At 39.0% G+C, this 19,354-nt stretch overlaps 1 protein-coding gene across 18 annotated transcripts in view; it reads left to right on the forward strand.

Moving 5' to 3' along the window:
- Nucleotides 1-14,980, forward strand: part of RHOBTB1 (Rho related BTB domain containing 1) — a 52,632-nt gene extending 37,652 nt beyond the window's left edge. For 16 of the 18 annotated variants that reach the window (XM_035572655.2, XM_035536745.2, XM_035572641.2 and 13 more), the window contains 7 exons: nucleotides 2,823-3,008; nucleotides 4,774-5,744; nucleotides 6,178-6,296; nucleotides 8,722-8,872; nucleotides 10,502-10,590; nucleotides 12,098-12,203; nucleotides 12,717-14,980. In XM_035572655.2, coding sequence (XP_035428548.1) covers nucleotides 2,823-3,008; nucleotides 4,774-5,744; nucleotides 6,178-6,296; nucleotides 8,722-8,872; nucleotides 10,502-10,590; nucleotides 12,098-12,203; nucleotides 12,717-12,886 — 1,792 coding nt within the window. In that variant the 3' untranslated portion in view covers nucleotides 12,887-14,980. The remainder of the gene's footprint in view (nucleotides 1-2,822; nucleotides 3,009-4,773; nucleotides 5,745-6,177; nucleotides 6,297-8,721; nucleotides 8,873-10,501; nucleotides 10,591-12,097; nucleotides 12,204-12,716) is intronic. The other 2 variants (XM_035536782.2, XM_035536792.2) reach the window with 1 other exon arrangement.
- The last annotated feature ends 4,374 nt before the right edge of the window (nucleotides 14,981-19,354 follow it).

Consider the following 19,354-nt stretch of genomic DNA (forward strand, 5'->3'; position numbering starts at 1 on the left):
TGACACTTCTTGGCAAGGGCTGGACCCACACCAGGCCACAGGGCTGCCCTGGGACCAGTCTGCTGGGTAGTCTGGGGCTGTTCACCCCAAGGAACAGGTCTTCAGCCCCGGCTATCTCAGGAGCCCAGGCGTGTGGCCAGCAGCAGCACTACAGGGCAGCTGTTGTCATCTCCTGCTTGCGAGCTCCTGCTGGAGCTCTGTTTCCCTCTGGTTTGCAGAGATGTGATGCTGCATGTCTTGTGCTTTGTAGCGTCAGGAGGGTTGGATACTCAGGACAGCAATTATTTGGCTTAGGTATTAATTTTTGAACAAGACAGACTGTTTCTCCAGGATGCTCGGTCATAGTTAGGGTTGGAAAGACAGCCAACAGTTGCCTCTGGTAGTTCTGACCATCTTGAATTAAAAAATTGACCAGATCAGAATACGTGTAACACGAATTTTTCATCTTAGTAGTTCATTGATTACTCCTTTCTGGGAGCTAAGGAAGTGTCTACTGGGGTCTCGGTTTTATTTTGACGTGACCTTGAATAGAGCAAGTTTGAATTTAATCGATGTATGCCTCGGTTACATAGAAGACCTTTGTATTGGCTACTTAATCCTCTCTATTTAGCAGATAGCTTTCCACTTTGAAAAGGCCTTGTCTCTAGATATGACAGATGGGTTGCAGTTTATATAAGGTACAAAACCAGAGCTGGAGCATTCCTCTTGCATGAAATTTATGCTCACAGCAGTACCTGTATTGTATGCAGCTATCTTTAGAAACAGTCTTGCTGGATATATCTGTGCCCTCAGTGAAATATAGAAAGCAGCACTGAGGAGGTATTTCATTATTTAAAAGGTGAATGTTAAGAGTCATTGCTCCTGCTCTGTACATTACACAAACTGCAGACACAACACATTTGTGCTAAATTAAAGAGTGATGGAAGTGAGACATGGTATTGCCGAGGTTATTCTGCTGACAGTTATCTAGGAATAAGTTGACCCCTCAAAAAGTCCCTTCCTCTCATTTTTTCTTAAGAGTTTCAATTCAACATTGTTTGTTTTTTGTTTTTTCTTTTTTTTTTTCTCTCATGAGAGACCCAAGAGCCTGAGAACCACTTTGTAATATCCCATCCTAACTTATAAATAATGAAGTTGTCCCAAGTTAGGAATGCTCTGAGACAAGTACTCAAGCATTTCTCTGCATTAGGGTGCTAGCTCTGACAAGTTAGGTGATGGTTTGGTGGCTGAACTGCCAACCTTAATTGTCATACTTACACTTTATAAAGCAATTTTATTTAGTGAAGTACTTTGGCTTTTCCTAAAACCTTTAAAAGCTAGCAAATATTTTCCTACTTGCACTGATTTGAGGTACTGTCCTATGCTGTGCTTTATTTCCATTGTAAATTTATTTTTACTCGTACTGTAGAAGTGGTAATTGCTGTAAATTCTGCAGTAATTTGTCCTTTTAACAGGTTATTTATTAAAGATGTTGGAGGTACCCCTGTTCAAAGGGCATTGCAGAGGAGGCAACTTTATTATCTAAAAGGGTGCAGTAAAAGTATTTCTCCATGACAAGTTCAGAAGAGATCTGTCTGCCTGTGTGGCTGTTCTGAAGTTCTGCCTAACTCCTTTCTAACTCCTAAGCACCAGTGATCTTTGAATTTAAGTTTAGGCTCCCAGTCAGCAGAATTATTTCTCAAGCAGTGACAGCCTGTGAATAACTGTAGCATAAAAGTAGAGAATGGCAAGTTCTGCCTCTCTGCTTATTGCTCTGTTTATATGTGCAGAGATCATCTCTCAGCATTGAGGGGCAGTGCTTCATTGGGGCGATCACCAACCACATGAAGTTTAACAAAAGCAACTGCCAGGTCCTGCACCTGGGACGGGGCTACCCTGGCTATACGTACAGACTGGGCGACGAGACACTGGAGAGCAGCCCTGCAGAGAGGGATCTGGGGGTTGTGGTTGACAGCAAGTTGAATACGAGCCAGCAGTGTGCCCTGGCAGCCAGGAGGGCCAACTGTATCCTGGGATGCATCAAGCACAGCATCGCTAGTCGGTCGAGGGAAGTGATTGTCCCGCTCTACTCTGCGCTGGTGCGGCCTCACCTCGAGTACTGTGTGCAGTTCTGGGCACCACAGTACAACAAGGACATTAAACTGTTGGAGAGTGTCCAGAGGAGGGCGAGGAAGATGGTGAAGGGCCTAGAGGGGAAGACATATGAGGAGCGGCTGAGGTCACTGGGTCTGTTCAGCCTGGAGAAGAGGCGGCTGAGGGGGGACCTCATCGCAGTCTACAACTTCCACGCGAGGGGGAGTGGAGGGGCAGGTGACCTATTCTCCGTTATCACCAGTGATAGGACCCGTGGGAACAGTGTTAAGCTGAGGCAGGGGAAGTTTAGGCTGGACATCAGGAAGAGGTTCTTCACCGAGAGGGTGGTTGCACACTGGAACGGGCTCCCCAGTGAAGTAGTCACTGCACCAAGCCTGTCTGAATTTAAGAAGCGATTGGACTGTGCACTTAGGCACATGGTCTAAACTTTTGGGTAGACCTGCGTGGTGCCAGGAGTTGGACTTGATGATCCTTATGGGTCCCTTCCAACTCGGGATATTCTATGATTCCTAGGTATGTGGCTTTGTGCTCCCATGCTTTTGTGATGATATGCATAGCTTCTATCAAGTCTTTGCACGAACAACATGTATCCTGATAGTCTGGGTGTCAGAGCATTATTCAAAGCATAGAGTGGAGTAGCTTCAAGCTGGAGTGATGAAAATAGGTGATGCTACAATGGAAAGCATGCTTGTTGGGTTTTAACTGGTGTCTTCTTGTTGTCTTTCTAGGTCTGATGTAGTTGTTCTGTGCTTTTCAATTGCTAATCCTAATTCCCTGAATCATGTGAAAACGATGTGGTATCAAGAAATCAAACATTTCTGTCCTCGCACACCTGTCATTCTGGTGGGCTGCCAACTAGATCTCCGCTATGCAGATCTTGAGGCTGTTAACAGAGCCAGACGGCCTTTGGCAAGGTAAAGTTTAAACAAAAGTAAGAATTAAGAAAATAATTTTGTTAATCAGATATAGTACTTTCCAAAGAGAAATGATAGAGCCTTATATCCCTTTTTTTCTAAAATGTTAATATATGTGCTTGCATCTTTTTAATTCCGTTGTTTGAGCTGGTTAGTTCATCAACACACAGAGTTGTTATTATTATATGTTCACCACAATGTTTTTGCACATTGGACATCTAATTTTGCTTGAGTGGCTGGACACTACTATATATAATGATGATTACTGGAGATTTTCGTATATCTCATTCTCCATCCGAGCATGTGCATCATGTCCTGTCCTGTCACTACTGTCAGGTACTGTTTTAATGTCAGGTACTGTTTTAAACTGAAAGATTCTGTTCGTGTTTTCTTAATTCTCAATGCTTTTTTCTTCTGTAATGTAATCCTAGATTGTGCCAGAAAGTAAGTGCTTGCAAATTAAATTTTTTAAAGCTCTGAGATAAAGAGAGAGTGGGGGGTTCTTCTAGAGAAGCTTTGTTTTTTCCCAGATTCAGAAAAGAGCATTCACGTGTTTCTGCTTGCTTCTAGTTTCCGCATTTTGTATGAATTTAAATGAGACCAGATTAATGGAAATAATACCTAGGATAATGTAATTAAAGAATTTATTGTAACAAATATCCATGAAGGGGCTGAATTAATATTTCATGGGTTCTTACAAAACTTTACATTGCCTTGTGTTCAAATTCTTGACTTGGTAATATGCTTTTCTTAGGTTTATTTTTTTAAACAGATTACTCCTTTGGGTGGGTGGGATGGGTTTTCTGGTTGACTGTTTAAAAGGGAATCTTTTTTCAAAACTCAAAATTCTTTTTCTGCCCTAACCCTCCTTTAATATTTCACTATTAATAAAGTTTGAATCAGTATTCCACATGTCTAGCACAGACTTCTGCCACCTGAACTGATTATTAGCTGGCAACAAAAGCAAGCTGTTGTCTGGAGTGTGTTAAGTCTTTGCCAGCTTGTGTCTGTCCAATATGGTGTGTTCAGAGAATGCGCTGTTGAGGTCATATCTTCTGGTGAGATGATTTTTTTGTTGGGAAACTGAATACCAGCCCAGATTTTCTGGTTTGTTTACCCCATATCATGTACTTGAGCTGCTCTGGAAATTCATGAGATCCCACATAATGCTTCTCCAGCCAAAACAGGGCCTGTCTCTTGAAGTGCTTGTTCAGTTACAACTTTGTCATAGGCTACTGTGATTTTCTTTAAAAAGCATAAGCTTAAGAAATATTTCTCTTTTCATATTTAGCTGTATTTGTGGCATCTCTGTCATGACAGTTTCCCCTTGAGCTTAACGTATGTATACAAAGAAAGATACTGATTGAATGGCTGAGTAGAAGGGTGTTTTAGGAAGTTTTTATTTTAATAATGAGAGTTCTCAAGCATTCTATCAATTTTTCTTATTTTAAATTTCCCTTTAATACAGAGAGTGCTTACTCCATTTTGTGAAAATAATTTTATACACATCTTCAGTAACATAGTTGCGTTGCAGAGAAACCACCAACCTTGAACAGAATTATAGCTATGTGCTATTCTAAAACTCTCTGATACAGCAGTTCTAGATTTCCAAAGGGCTTTGTGGGCTTAGTTTTGTATTTTGTATTCATTTAAATGATATTTATCTCAAAATTGGCGCTGACACATTTTGCAAAATTCTTTGCTTTCTGGCATAACCTTGTGATGATCATAGTGTGTGAGGAGATCTATTTTTGTTTAACCCTAGGCCGATCAAAAGAGGAGACATTTTGCCACCAGAAAGAGGCAGAGAGGTTGCCAAGGAGCTTGGGATACCATATTATGAAACCAGTGTATTTGACCAATTTGGAATTAAAGATGTGTTTGACAATGCAATTAGAGCTGCCCTGATCTCCAGAAGACACCTGCAGTTCTGGAAATCTCATTTGAAGAAGGTCCAAAAACCTTTGCTTCAGGCTCCATTCCTACCTCCAAAAGCCCCTCCTCCAGTTATCAAAATTCCCGAATGTCCTGTACTGAACATGAACGAAGCTGGATATTTATTGGAAAGCCCACTGTGCGCAGATGTTATGTTTGTTCTCCAGGAGCAGGACTACATTTTTGCTCACAAGATTTACCTAGCTACCTCCTCTTCAAAGTTTTATGACCTTTTCTTAATGGAATGTGAGGGAAGTCCAGACTTGGATGAAACACAGTGTAAAAAAGAAAATACGAGTAAGGATGTTTTGACAAGTCACCTTGAGACAAATTATGACAGTGAGGAGACATCCTTGAAATCTGCTGATGTTATTAAAATTCCTGCACCAGAAAGTACTGACTCTTTAAACACGCTTGAACCCAAACCTGGTGAAACAAATTCTGCAGCAAGATCTCTGTCATCCTGGGGAAAGGGGTTTGTTAGTATGCATAAGGAAATGCAAGTGAATCCTGTCTCGAATAGGATGTGTCCTGTAACTGTGGTAAGAATGGATTCATCTGTGCAGGCTGGACCTTTTAGAACTGTTCTGCAGTTTTTATACACAGGGCAACTGGATGAGAATGAAAAAGATCTCACAAGACTAGCTCAGATTGCTGAGATCTTGGAAGTATTTGATTTGCGAATGATGGTGGAAAATATTATGAATAAAGAAGCCTTCATGAATCAAGAGATTACTAAAGCATTTCATGTCAGAAAAGCTAATCGGATAAAAGAGTGCCTTTGCAAAGGGACATTTTCTGGTGAGTAAATACACCCTTCAACAGGAGAAGTACTAGTTCTGTTATTCATGTTGCTGTCTCTTCACAGACTTCAAAAACTGTGACAATTTACATTGTTCTGAGAGGAAGGATGAGACCAAAGCTACAGTGTTACTCAGGACCAACTTTGTCAGCCTAGGATTCTGGAGTTTAACTTCTCCAAATCTATACAGAAGCTTTTAAATAAGTGACCCAATTTTCCAAAGTGTTGAACATCCAATATCTCTCTTTTAAGTGAGGCTTTAAGGTTTTATTTTCGCTTAATTGTATAAAAAACTTAGAGTTATCTCAGAGGGGGGAAAAAAGTGAAAGAAGTCCCCAGTTAAAGAAGTGCAGTTGAAACATGCATTCTTGAGTCACAGTTTCACTATAAACGCAGACTTGCAGCATGCCTGTTCCTTTGTTTCCATGGCAGATGTGACATTTAAATTGGATGACGGGACCATAAATGCCCACAAGCCACTACTGATCTGTAGCTGTGAATGGATGTCTGCTATGTTTGGAGGATCGTTTATTGAAAGCTTGAACAGTGAGGTATTTGTCCATTTGCTTATAATGTGTGATGGATTTGGGGCAATCGTCATTCAGTAGCTATTTGAACGGTTGCAATTAATCCCTGGAACGATTCTTTATATTTATTCTTTTCTTCCCTTGCAGACGTGGGTTGCTTTTCTTCTTAAGGCATTAAATTAGGATTTCTAGGATGATGAGACATTTTCCACAAGGCATGAGATTTTCTCCAATGTTGGAGCATGCACTTAAAACCTGAAATCCTGTAAAATATTAGATATGGAACAAATTAAATATGAATTTCTGAATTTCTTTAGAATAAGCTTTAAAGTTGTGTGAATGTATGTTTATACAATCAGAAGCATTTCAAAGAATACTTGGGACAGGAGACATTGAATATAAAAGGAAAAAAACATTAAAGAATGTGGAAGATAGAGAAGGGAGCTGGCTTCACAGTACTTTGACAGAAACTGAGCTCAGCTTCTCTACGGCATTGGCTTGTTCTCTTGAGTAAAGCAGATATAAAGTGCTGTATAAAAGATCTCAATGCTTTGAATTAAGATTTTGCAACAGAAGCCTTGTATTTTCAGGTGCTTTTGTTGTCTGTTTTTCAAATTCTAAACATTCTGCTAGCATTTTTTTTCTCTATGTCTTATCCATAACCAGTTTTTGATTTTTTTTTGTTTTTACTATCATCAAGGGTCTCACTTGTTTGAAGAGTTGAGTTTTTTTCTATTTAATATTCAAGAAGATTATGTTCTACTTCAGTTTTTCTTGTTTCTTCTAATACAGCTGTAAACAATTCCTTTGCCAAAGGCATGTTCAACAAGTGGTTCATTTAAAAAAAAAGACATAGTTTGATTGTAGCAAGCAACACTTGGCAATGAAGAATACACGTTTATTTTCTACCAGCCTATTTTTAATGATAAACTTGACAGTCTTAGCTCATCTTTCCAATTTAAAATATTTAGCTTCCAATTTTTGTAGAGTTTAAAGCATTCAGTAATGAATTTGGAAGTTTTAAAATACATGTGGATATTAATGTTCTTCTTTGCTTTACAAAAACAAAATGATCTGCTTTTTTTTTTTGTATTTGGGACACAACATTGTATCAACTCATTCACAGAATTTTCTGTTCTCTGCATTAGCAAAACATATTAATAAGGAATGAGGCTTACAACTAGCTGCTATTACGTGGAGAACTGAGCATTTCCCAGAGGGGCTCATATGCATGAGGGCATTCTTTAATACTAACAAATCAGGTCTTGAATCCCACCCTCCCAGATAGAGCTGACAGAAAAATTTCTAAGCCCCCAAAATTTGACTGCAAGCTATATGGGAACAGTAAACTCAGTTCTAGCAGGAATTATGTGCTGACTCCTTCCAAGTAGTCAGATTAAGTTGCACAGACATTTAATTTCTCATCATAATTTTATTATTATTTTTCTGCTCTTTTTTTTTTTTTAACTGCAAGTTCTTCAGAATACCACAGTGCATTCTTCAGGGCCAGCAGCATCTCTTGAGTTGCAAAGGTGTACATTACAAATTGATGATTAAATGAATCAGCTATCTTGGGTATTGAAAGCAGGCTTACCTGCTGCAACCTTGAGACCCTCAAGAATCAGGTTTACCCTGCTCCTTGAAGGAATGATCATGTATGCAAAATGCAGTTGAGGTGCTACAGTGACAGGTTAAAGTGAGGTCTTCTAATTCTCCTTCCTCTTTTAGGCATCCCTTCAGTGAAAAGGATTTAGGGTTGTGCTGGTGAGAAATCAGATAGCTTTTATCTCAGTCTTGGTAGTTTTGTTGCACGATATTTTGTTGTGCTAATTACAGAAATGGTTTGTATTTTCTTTGCTTCGTTTCTTTAGTTCTCAATCCTTTTCCAACCATCATTTACTTTGATACTTTGGTTATTTTTAAACAGACTGAGAAGGTTTTTTGGTTTTGTGTGCGCGTTTGTTTGTTTGGGATGGGGGGTTGGTGGCTGTTTTGTTGGTTGGTTTGTTATCCTTTGGTTTCGATTATTCACAGAATCCCCAGAATATCCCTTGCCAGGAGCAGATTAGATTCCATTCCTACAGAAGTCTACCAAGGGAGGTTTGGCATGGGAAGTGCCCAGTGGCTTTTATGTTTCCCACAAAGCTGTCCATTTGCAGGTTAGAAAGCATTGCGCAGATCCACTGTTTGATGTGGATCCAACTCCAGTAACTTGATAGAGTTGCCTGTACGTACACTGATAAAGGATCTGACTCTGGACGCAGACTTAACCTGTTGGCAGCTTCTTGAACGTTAATGATGAATTCCTTACTTGAAAAATATTCTCCTTATAATCCTAAAATGAAGAAAAATAGAGTCCAGCAAAGTGGCAAAAGTAATATATGGCCCTTCTATGAAAAAACGTCTATTATTAACAACTCTTTTTTTTTTTTTTTAATATCTTTTCCAGGTAGTTCTGCCCAACATAAATAAGACTTCCATGCAAGCAGTTTTAGATTACTTATACACCAAACAGTTGTCCTCCAGTCAGGAACTGGACACACTTGAATTAATTGCATTGGCAAATAGGTTTTGCCTTCCTCATCTGGTTGCATTAGCAGGTAAGGACTTGTGACCTTGTCCAATGCAGTGTCTTGTGCAACAGCTTAAACATGTCTTAATGATTTTGGAACACAGAATATTTTTTTTCACGTGAAGGAAACTTTTTTCCCCCTGAAAGGAAAATTGTAATGCAAACTCATATTTTCATACATAAAAATGTGTTTCTTGCCTTTTTCAGTTTTGTGCAAAACTGTCTCAGAACATTGAAGTATTCTGTGCTTTAAGAATTGGAAGGGTAAACCTTCTCTTTAGCCTTGATACAATGTAAGTCCTTTGTAGTATCCATTCAGAAGTTAATAATTTACCTGAAAACAGGATGAACACTGGACTTTTCATCATGTAATGAATGAAGTGTTCCTTTACACGTTTCTGTTCAAAAAGGGTAACTGAACCAATTCAAAACTCATTGAGATGGTCATGTTTTAGAAGTGCTATCTGGATCTCTTTTCACTACCCAAATGGGAGTTGAATGTTTTGGTATATACATGGATATTCAACCTTCATTTCAGGAAGAGGGTTTCCTATCACGTTTAGAGGAAAATGACCAGATAGGATACTGTTTAGTTTTAAAATTAAATCCATGCATACTCTAGACCTCTGGGATTTATTTTTGTTTGTCTCTATGTATGTAACTTGTCATTGTTCTAAACACATGGTCAAGGCCAAAACTCTCAGAGACGGATGAAGCACAGCTTATACGTATTAACATGACAAAAATGCATGCAAATTTTAATCACATACCAAATCCTAGCTCTCCTTCAGTTGTGCATCAGGAATGTGTATCTTGTCTTCACTGGTTGTGACAGACCAACTCTTTACTGCCTGGTTATTCCTTCTAAGTAGTTGCAGCATAAATATACATATGTTATTAAGAATATTTTATTCTATTTAATTCTTGATGAAACAATTTTTGAGTTTTCTACTGCCAACAGCTTAACTCAGTAGGGCCAAATCAGTTCACAAAATGCCCCAATAAACACTCAAACCTCTAAGATGTTTTTGCTTCTAGAAAAGGCTTAAGGAGACTCTCTTGAAGTAGGTTTTTGGGTAGCTGGCTCCCTAGGAACAACTAATCTGAGAGGACTTGAAATGAACTTTTCTACATTAGTGCTGTCAGTATACTCAGTGTATCTGCAGCAGTCTGCTGTTGCCTAAAAACTTGGCTATCGCTTTTGTACTACCCGAAAGAGACAGCTGATCCATTTTTCTAATTTGTAAGTTTGCACTCCAGCAGAAATAGGCAACTGCTGAACTTCGTCCTTCTATAAGTGATTATTAGTTGCAGGCTCATTTTCTGTAAGAAAGATAACAAATGTGAATGAAAGCAGAAATGAATACTTTGGGTTGACACAAAGGGGCAGGTACTCATGTGGACTATGCTCTGTTGGAGTAAGAGAGTTTGTACCACTGATGCAGAATATCCAGACATAACTGTAAAGGCCAGAATTTGGCTTTGGTTACATCTGAAGTTGCTCAGAATATCCAGGTGAATGTGCCACTTGCATAATAATACAGTTAACACTAGAAGGAGGAAGAACGTGGCTTCTTGTTTCCTTGTTAGTGGTGGATGATCTGACCTTGAAATGTGACTATTTCCCATGTGGCTGATGAGTTTTCTTCTCTAACAGAACAGCATGCTGTACAAGAGCTGACAAAAGCCTCAGTGAGTGGCATTGCAATAGATGGAGAGGTACTGTCCTATTTGGAATTGGCTCAGGTTAGTGCGCGCTGTTTTTTAAAGATACTCTGGTCAACTGCAGTACTTACTTTTAGCACCTTATTGGTTCTGAGCATTGCATCTAAGAAACTCAATCTTTAGTTCTGAGAGTGACTGACAATAAAACTGAGATGTATTTCTATTATAAAGGAGGTTTTTACATTAGTTCAAAGATGAAACATCTATGTAAGTAAACTGGGGGTAGTTGTCTTTCAAATACCTGTTTTAATTTGTCTTGATCTCGAAGCTTCCAAGCTTCTCAGTCTCATGGCCATGTTTTAGCAATCTGAAATTTAACATAATGGAGCTGCTCAGCTTAGTAATGGTAACTGATTCTTGGGTTCCTCTCTGTAGTTTGTGTAGATACATTTAGGCCTGTATTGTAACATCAAAATTTTTTATATTCTTAGACTTAATGCTTAAACTGGCTACTCAGAGCCAGTGAGAGTGCTTTGTATTCAAACACATTTCAATGTTTTTTGAGTCTCAGAAACCATGCAGAGAGCCCCCAACTCAGTTAACTAACGGCACACCTCTGTTTTCCAAAGTGAGTGCTACAGCAGTCTACCCAATACAAGTAGTATTTGCTATTTAGCTTGTAGTAGTACAGGTTAAAATATCTTTTAATCAAATTATTCTTGATTTCACACTAATGACGTGTCTGGCTCCAGCTTGTCTTGAAGTCTGGAGTTAAAGTAGCACTGAAATACAGCAGAAGCTGACCACCATGCAAGATGTCCTGCAGCTGCTTTCAAGTGCCTCTTGCGATATCTTGAATGCTGTTACAAAACTAGGACTTAACCCCTTCCAAGAAAAGGCAGCTTACATCACTTAATTTTGATTTTATGAAGGGTTCTTCCTTTTATTTTTCTGCTTGAAGGCAGAAGTAATGTGTCTAACTGCTGTTAGGATATCCTCTGTGGCCTGTACAGCTGTGTGATGTTTTATAACCTGAGATGATGATAGACAGTCAGAATGCCAGAATAGATACACATGATTACAGTCTGATTTGCATTATAGTTCTTGCTTCTTTATGACTGTAGGAAGCTTGTACTAGATTTTGTTTTGAGCTTTCAGTAGTGCTTGAATTCTGTCAATGACTGTAGTTTCACAGTGAGTTACTTCAGAGTAGGCTTTGTAGTAACTGACAGGGCAAAATAACTGGTACAAACATACCAGAAAAATGAGGTCTAGTGTGCCTCAGGCTCAGATCCTGTGTGGGATTAAGTGCAGTTCACCAGATAATCTGCATGCTAAGCACCTATTCATGAGCCTTTTGGGCCACTGTGCTCCAGCAGAATTGTCTGACAAGGTCTGGGACATCTAGAGGGCAATTCAACCTCAAAAGATTCCCTGTAAGCTTGGGAGAGTGCTAAAGCCTGGGAGAGTGCTACCAGACACATGTCTACTAAGGATGACTCTAACTTGAATTGTTAGTCGAGGCTGAAAAATAAATGATAACTTCAGGAAGTGGAATATGCTTCTTGTTTGTTTTTTTTTTTTACAGTTTCACAATGCTAACCAGCTGGCAGCATGGTGCTTGCACTACATCTGCACCAATTACAACAGTGTTTGCTCCAAATTCCGCAAGGAAATCAAAGCTAAATCTTCAGGTATGAGCAACTTTCCTCCTCAGTTTTCATGAGGCTTTCCCTTCTTTCTTCCCATCCAGTCCATTATATTTGAAGACAAAGATGAACTCAGGTAGTGCAGAGGTTCAGTCTCATAGCTCAGCTATCTTGTGTAGCATTCATATATTCTTCTAATCTATAAGGAAAGGTCATAGTCATTAGCCTGATTCCTGGGCAAGCATTATGTTCTATACCTATTTCAGTGGTGCTAGAAGGAACAGAGCTGTTTTCAGGCTCCATGATGAAAGATACATGCTGTAGAGGGCTTTCATTTTTATACTCTTCTTTGGTGGACTGAGGTCTCAGGTGCAGTTGCTCTCAAACTCTTTTCACCCCATAAGTAAGACGTATCAGGAAACTGGGGAAATTCCTGATAAGCCAGCTAACGCAGACACTGGATAAATGATTAGCTGTAGAGCTTTTGGCAGACAATCAAGATGTTTCTGAATGCGTAACTTACCGTTTTGTTTTGGGACTTTGTTTCTTTTTAATCAGATAATCAAGAATATTTTGAGAGGCATCGCTGGCCACCTGTGTGGTATTTAAAGGAAGAAGATCACTACCAGCGAGTTAAGAAAGAAAGAGAAAAGGAAGATGTTGCACTGAATAAACACCATTCAAAGCGGAAGTGGTGCTTCTGGAATTCCTCTGCTGTAGTTGCCTGAACAAAGCACATAACTGGAAATCCATAGCCAGTGTCCGAAGTTAGTCTTATTGTTAGAAATAAGATATAGTTCAGGTTTTCAGGAAACTCTGTTCCACGTGTGCATTTATTATTGCTAGGGTCAAAAGCACAAGCTCACTGAAAGTGAGCCTGGAACAGCTCCTCAAAGTGATATGTATATTTTTGGTTAGGAAGCAGATAAGTCTACCATTATTACATTTCTTTTTATACCAAAAAAAAAAAATCCAGCATTAATGTTTCAATCTCCAATTGGGAAATATTTTTATACTGTCTAGTGTATTTTGTTCAGAAAAAAATCTGGATATCATTTTATTTTACAAACCACAAAATAACCATGTAGCAGCTTTGTATTAGATTTTAACTATTTTTACTATGCGAGTACAGTGAAATAGACAATCCTCAGTCATAAGAGACAGCTTTTAGCGTATCTCATAAAAAGTCATTTTAGGAAAAAAAAATCTAGCTGCCTAGTATAAATTTTGTTTTTTAAAGTACTGTGCATTGGTGATATAATTAGGTGATTATTTTTCCTTTCTAAAGTAAAAGGTTAGAATAAGATCCAGTAACTGCAAGTTATAGAGCGCTTGATCTTTGCTTAGCTGAATAATAGGTAGTATAATTACCCGTTCAACTGCAGGCAAATGTATTTCTAATATTTGCCATGTAAGTGCAAATAATTATGAAGTTGTGGGCCATGTGAAATCTAGTGATTCTAAGTATTCAGAAGTTTTAAATGTCTAGATCAAAGAGGATATTTCTAAAACCATTTAGAAGGGCTTATTAATTTATATCCTTATATTAGTATGGATGTGAATACAAAAAGCAGTTATACTGCTTGCATTTGAATTACTGCATGGCAGTTACCTTGTTCGGTGAAATCTTAACCATGCAGCCACTCCTCATGCCGAATTCCATTTTGCTTCAGTGCAAGCAAATGAAAGGGCTGCAAAACCGAGTAAGAGTTATCTAGTGTTATAGCCTTTTGTAAGTGAAGAATGATCTTCACACACCATCACTTCAGTTTGATCCAAATTGTTTTGTAACTTTTCCCAGATAGAATTCAAAGTGTTAGATTATTTTTAAGTAGGTCATATATTTCCTCTGGAAACAGGTATTCCTAGAAAGCTGGGGCAGAATGATGGAATTCCACGAGTGATGCAAAAAAGAAAAGGCCTCCAGAGTTTTCAAATACCTTAGGTGTTTATGACTTTTTATCAACCATTGCTCTAGAGCTGCAGTATTACACTAGATTACAAAGGGATGAGAGCATTTTTAAAAGACCAAAACTAAAATACATAGACTGTAGGACATACACATGCAATCCTGTACAGTGTCTCAGGCACAATTCTGTAACCAAGGGTAGTATTGTGTAGTAGGTCTGTTAATATTGTTTTGTGCTGGCATCTCAGCATACCACTGTGAAAAGCTGTTTTTGTTTTTTTCCTTCCTGTATTCAAAGGCAAGGCAGTATGGTCAAGCCCCTATGCTGTAGGTCAGGAAATGCTTTGAACCGAAAGCCATATACATCTCTACCTATTTGAGTTCTGACCAGAGTAATTCTTGGCAGATGCTACTGCAGGGTGGTAGAAGCTGCCCAGCATGGAAAGAGATGCTGCTCTACAGACTTTTATAAGGCAAGCGACAGATTCCTACCCTGATAAAGATTTGTCACCATATGGTGATAAAGAAGGGCTATAAGTGACGGTTGCAAATACAGTCTCCTTAATTCTTGGTCAGTGAAGATGAAAATTGTAGAGAAAAAAGACTGAGAAAAGATGCATCAAGACTAAGATGAGATAAGTATTTGTTGTCATGAAACATTAACTAGTCACGTTTTAAGTATTGCTACTAGGTTTTACACAACCAAAGCTACTGTATGATTGTAATCTTGCCAAACTAATGGATGTATAAATGAACCTGAGGTATATGCAATAATATCCAGTTGTGCTAGTTGTCAGCTACTATAACCAAGTGGCTGGTTCATTTGGTTAATGCTGTCTATGGCCTTTAATCATGGTGGTTATTTTGTGTTTTTTATTTTGCAAAAAAGTCAATAAAATGGTTTAGTTACAAATTGTCTCTCATCTCTCTGAAGAAGCTTTCTAAATTTGTAAAAAGGATTCCACCCTTTTTATAGCCACTTGTAAGCATGCAGCTGTGATATCATTCATTGAATTTTGCTGAGCTGACAATTGTATGGCATATTAGGATTTATGATTGGGAATGTAACAAGGAAGCCCTATAGTGTTTGTATACGATGGGGATGGGGCAAGGTCTGCGCTTGTTGCTTACTGTTAAACTGGATAACAAAAAAAATATCTCCTGCCACTTTTCCATGTGATTTCTGATATTTAATTACCATGATATTACCCAAGGGACATTAAGCTAATTAGTCATGACAGCCATGGGGAGGAAAAATACAGGTAAACAGCAGGAACTCCATAAGGTTTTCAGCAGACTCTAAACTTTCTGCAGCCATTGTTTTTCCTGCTTTCTCACTACTGTTGTTGTCAGCCATTATACAGAAATCCTAATTACCTGTTAGTGGGCTCTCAGAAACTACATCCTCAAATACAGACTTTATAAATTGATAAAGGTAGAAAGATGGTGCTTCTCCAGAAGATTTTTACAAGATGTCATGCAAAGAATGTCATTTGTGATTTTTTTTTTAAAGCTCTCACGCAATACAAAGGACATTGCATTCAGAACACAATGTGCATTTCTCCTCAAGTGCAATTTGAGGATGTTATATGTGTCAGTGATTTAGAATATTTTTGGGAGCAAAATTTTATTCCTTTGAATTTACCGTTAGAAAAGGCTGTTGGATCAATACTGACAAAAAAAAACACAAGAATGATTACGATAAAACTGGCGGCATGAAAGGATCAAATTAGAAGTGTTACTCTTTGGGTTGGTTTTTAGTTTTGTTTTTTAATTATTATGGCCATTTAGAGAAAGTTGCATATCTTTTCTTTTTGGAGAGTCTCAGCTTATTTCTTAGAAACAGTGTTCTTCTGTTTGTTTTTCCTAAGACAGAGAGAACTGCAAGCAAGTAAGGTCTGGCCTAAAGAACCTGCATCAACACTCAAACCGGTGCTTTCAGCCTCCCAACCCACAAATAGCACACCAGAGCCAGAAATAAAGTGTTTTGTGAGTAATACAGGATTGGCCAGACCAGCTACAACTTGCTAATTTCATTTACTGAAGATGTAGTCAGAATTGTCTTCTGGTTGGATCAGGCTTCAAGATGTGTAAAGGAAAGCTAGATAGCACTAAATACATGGATGAATTAAAAAGGATTACCTCATAGAAGAGGGTAATCTGGACATCCCTTCTGAGCACTGATAGCGTGATAGTACCAGAGGAAGTAAGGGAGGAGCACCACTGTACTTTATTGCCCTAATTCTTCATCAGCTTACCCACAAATATCCTTCAAGCATAGCAATTTATACCCTGAAGGGTTCAATTTGTAAAATGAAAGTTTTTCCCTGCCATGTTCCAGTAACAAGCAGTGGGAGTCTGACTGAAAGCATCTTGGAAATCCTGTTCTGAGGGCCAAGTCTTCCATCTCCTTTACACAGTTATTTAGGTAAAGATCTAATATACTAAATAGGATTGATTTTGGTATCTAAACTCCAGAAAGTGGTAACATATTTCATCAGACTAGTCTTTGTCAGTCTAGAAGAGATCTGCTGTCTTTGTCAGATAAAACCACAGGTTTTGTCCCTCATCTATCCCTTTTTTCCCTTTTATACTTTTGTCATCAGATAATCTAGCATTTATTTATTCTGGGTTGGAGTTCAAGGCATGTACTATGCAGTGAGGTATCTTTAAAGTGGGTTGCTTGCCACTCCTAAATCATGAAAATGATTTAACAGCATTTACATGAGTCTACTTCCTAATAGGCAAAATTCCTGTTGAAGTGGGTAAGATACTCTGCACACACACACACACTTTGGGCTTTGAGGTACCACCTAATGAACTTAGACATTGTTGCTTGTCTTTGTTCCAAATCTGATAACAAAAGTTTGCTCTGTGTGCTGCATGCAGGATAGGAGTGTATTAGCAGCAATAATCCCCATTCTACAGGCTCTACAACAAGTTAATTCACTGTCAGCTAACATACACCATTGCCTTCAGCTAAAAAAATATCTGTGTCACAAATTGATTCTACACTAGCAGACAGAGCAATGAGACTATCGTATATCTATTTAGAAAAACTAAATCCCTCACTGCTGCTTACATAAAAATCTCGATTTTATGTAGAAATTTGAAAAGCTTTTGGACCAAGGCTGCACAAGGCTAAGAAGAAAATTTGAACATTAGCATAATCATTCTTCCATTTCTAATGTATCTAAGCTCTGGAGAAAGTCAAACTGAGAAGATTAAGATGTGATTCAGAGAGAGCAGTTACCATAGGACAACAGTTGTGATGGCTCCTTTGCAATTGTTTAGCCTTACTATTTCATTTGTAAGCAGGCCATACCACTACAACATCCTGCTGGGCTGTTTTGCAGCTGTCGCTGTGCCCAGACAGAGGTTCTGCACACACTCCCCTGTACACATTGCAGTAAAGACATATTATATTGCTGATTCATCTCAAGTCCTTTTCCATGCAGTGCTGATACCCCCTGTCAGTCAGCTGACCTACAGAGGAGCCCACTACCACCTGCTGGACTTGGTTTATTTTTTTTTTGTCCCATGTCAAAGGTTATTCCAGAACAGTGAGGTCCTTATCCCAACATACAAGGGATCTCCAGCTGCTCTCCTCCACTGGGACAGCATATAGCAGAACAATGAAGCTCTGTGTCAGCCAGGGATTGGCCTGTTCAGGGATTTCAAGGTAGAAGCATTCAACAGTTTTCAAAAAACAAACAGAAAGTCAGAGACGGAGTCGCAGACGCAGGTACCAGCTGCATGACAGCATGATGACAGCATTTCAGGTACCATTCAAAGATGATAAACTGGGAAAGGGGAGGTTGCCTGTAGATACCAGTTCTGGTTTTCAGAGGTTAAAAAAAAAAAAAGAAACACAAAACAATTTTCAGCAGTTTAAGGGTATATAATTAAAAATGCATCTTTGTCATAAATATAAGATGGTCATTCTAAGCAAGTAATAGATGTGATTCTCCCACCCCCTTATAAACATCAGAGTGTGCTCTACATGTTGCACAGATTATTCTTTAGATTTGTCCTAGATCCTCATTTAGATTTACAACCTGCTTACAAAGTTTTGTAGATGTGAGTTAATCAACACAGGCATTCACATTTTCTTTTGTGGGGTGTCTGGGGTTAGTTTTTAGTTGATTAACAAATCTTATTGCATGATAAAACAGTCTGATAAATGACATCTCTTCCACTGGCAGTATGAAGAAAGGGGGTTTCAAAAGGAGCCCCCAGGGGCTCTCTGGGAGCTCTGCATCCTCCCTGTTCCCATGTTGTAGAGTCTGCAGGAAGGGCTTCATTGGCGTGCAGGAAATGGGACCTAGTGTCACTGGTCCTGCAGTCCATAAGACACACAGCACTCTGTAAAACAATCTCAGTTAAGTGCAAACACTTGCAGTCAAGTGCAAACACTTGCACAGTCATTATTCATCTTTGGAGAGGAAGATTTGCCTCTACTTTCTAACTGTCCAGCATGGTCAGGGTACACAACTTTTCCTGCCTCCCTCAGACTCACCTGAGGAGACAGGACCTCCTCAGCTTTGTTCCCATTTCATTTCAGCGGGACAAGGACAGGAAAGTTTGAGGAGTACATCTCTGGAAGGTGCTGCAGTCAATGGAGGACTGTGGTCCCCACTGATGCATGTCCTTTTCTTTCTCAGGTTACAAATGATAGAAAATGAATAGCAGTGGTAACATGCTGTGGAGACTGATGTCTGCACTTCACACAGTTTTTATGGCAAGTTTGTCTGCTGTAGTCATAGCAAACTTAGTTTTGTGGAAAAAAATAAGAGAAATAAAAAAATAGAAATGGCTGCCTCAAAAGATTATTGGCCAATTATCAAAAGGTAATTGGGTAATTAAGTTAAAGACTTGCTTTCTTTTCTTAAGCATCTCTAGTCTCTCTGACCATGAGGAGGGGACTGAAGGTCAGTACTGGGGTAGCCAGGCAGACTTTTCCTAGCTGTTGATAGAACTAATTGTCCCTATGTAGCTGAGGAGGGGGAAAAAGAGGCTGGTGCCTTAGAGTTTGTTAGATGTCATAAAATGATTTACCATCTGCTACCTCTTTGCTATACACTGCAGTAGGTACTGTTGGTCTGAGCTTGCTTTAGGGCTCCAGAAAGGAATTCTGTGGCCTGTACTGACTAGCAGTACATGGAGCAGATGTGCCACGTACCTGTAAAAGATAGGCACTTGCTGCATAAGCTGCAACTGTAGGTGCAGCATTTGATAACCTTGCTGTTCTCATCTAGCTCCATGGCTTTCCCTTTTCTCTAGGAAG

This window comes from Cygnus atratus, chromosome 7 (genome assembly GCF_013377495.2).
Source record: "Cygnus atratus isolate AKBS03 ecotype Queensland, Australia chromosome 7, CAtr_DNAZoo_HiC_assembly, whole genome shotgun sequence".
NCBI classification, from domain to species: Eukaryota; Metazoa; Chordata; class Aves; order Anseriformes; family Anatidae; genus Cygnus; species Cygnus atratus.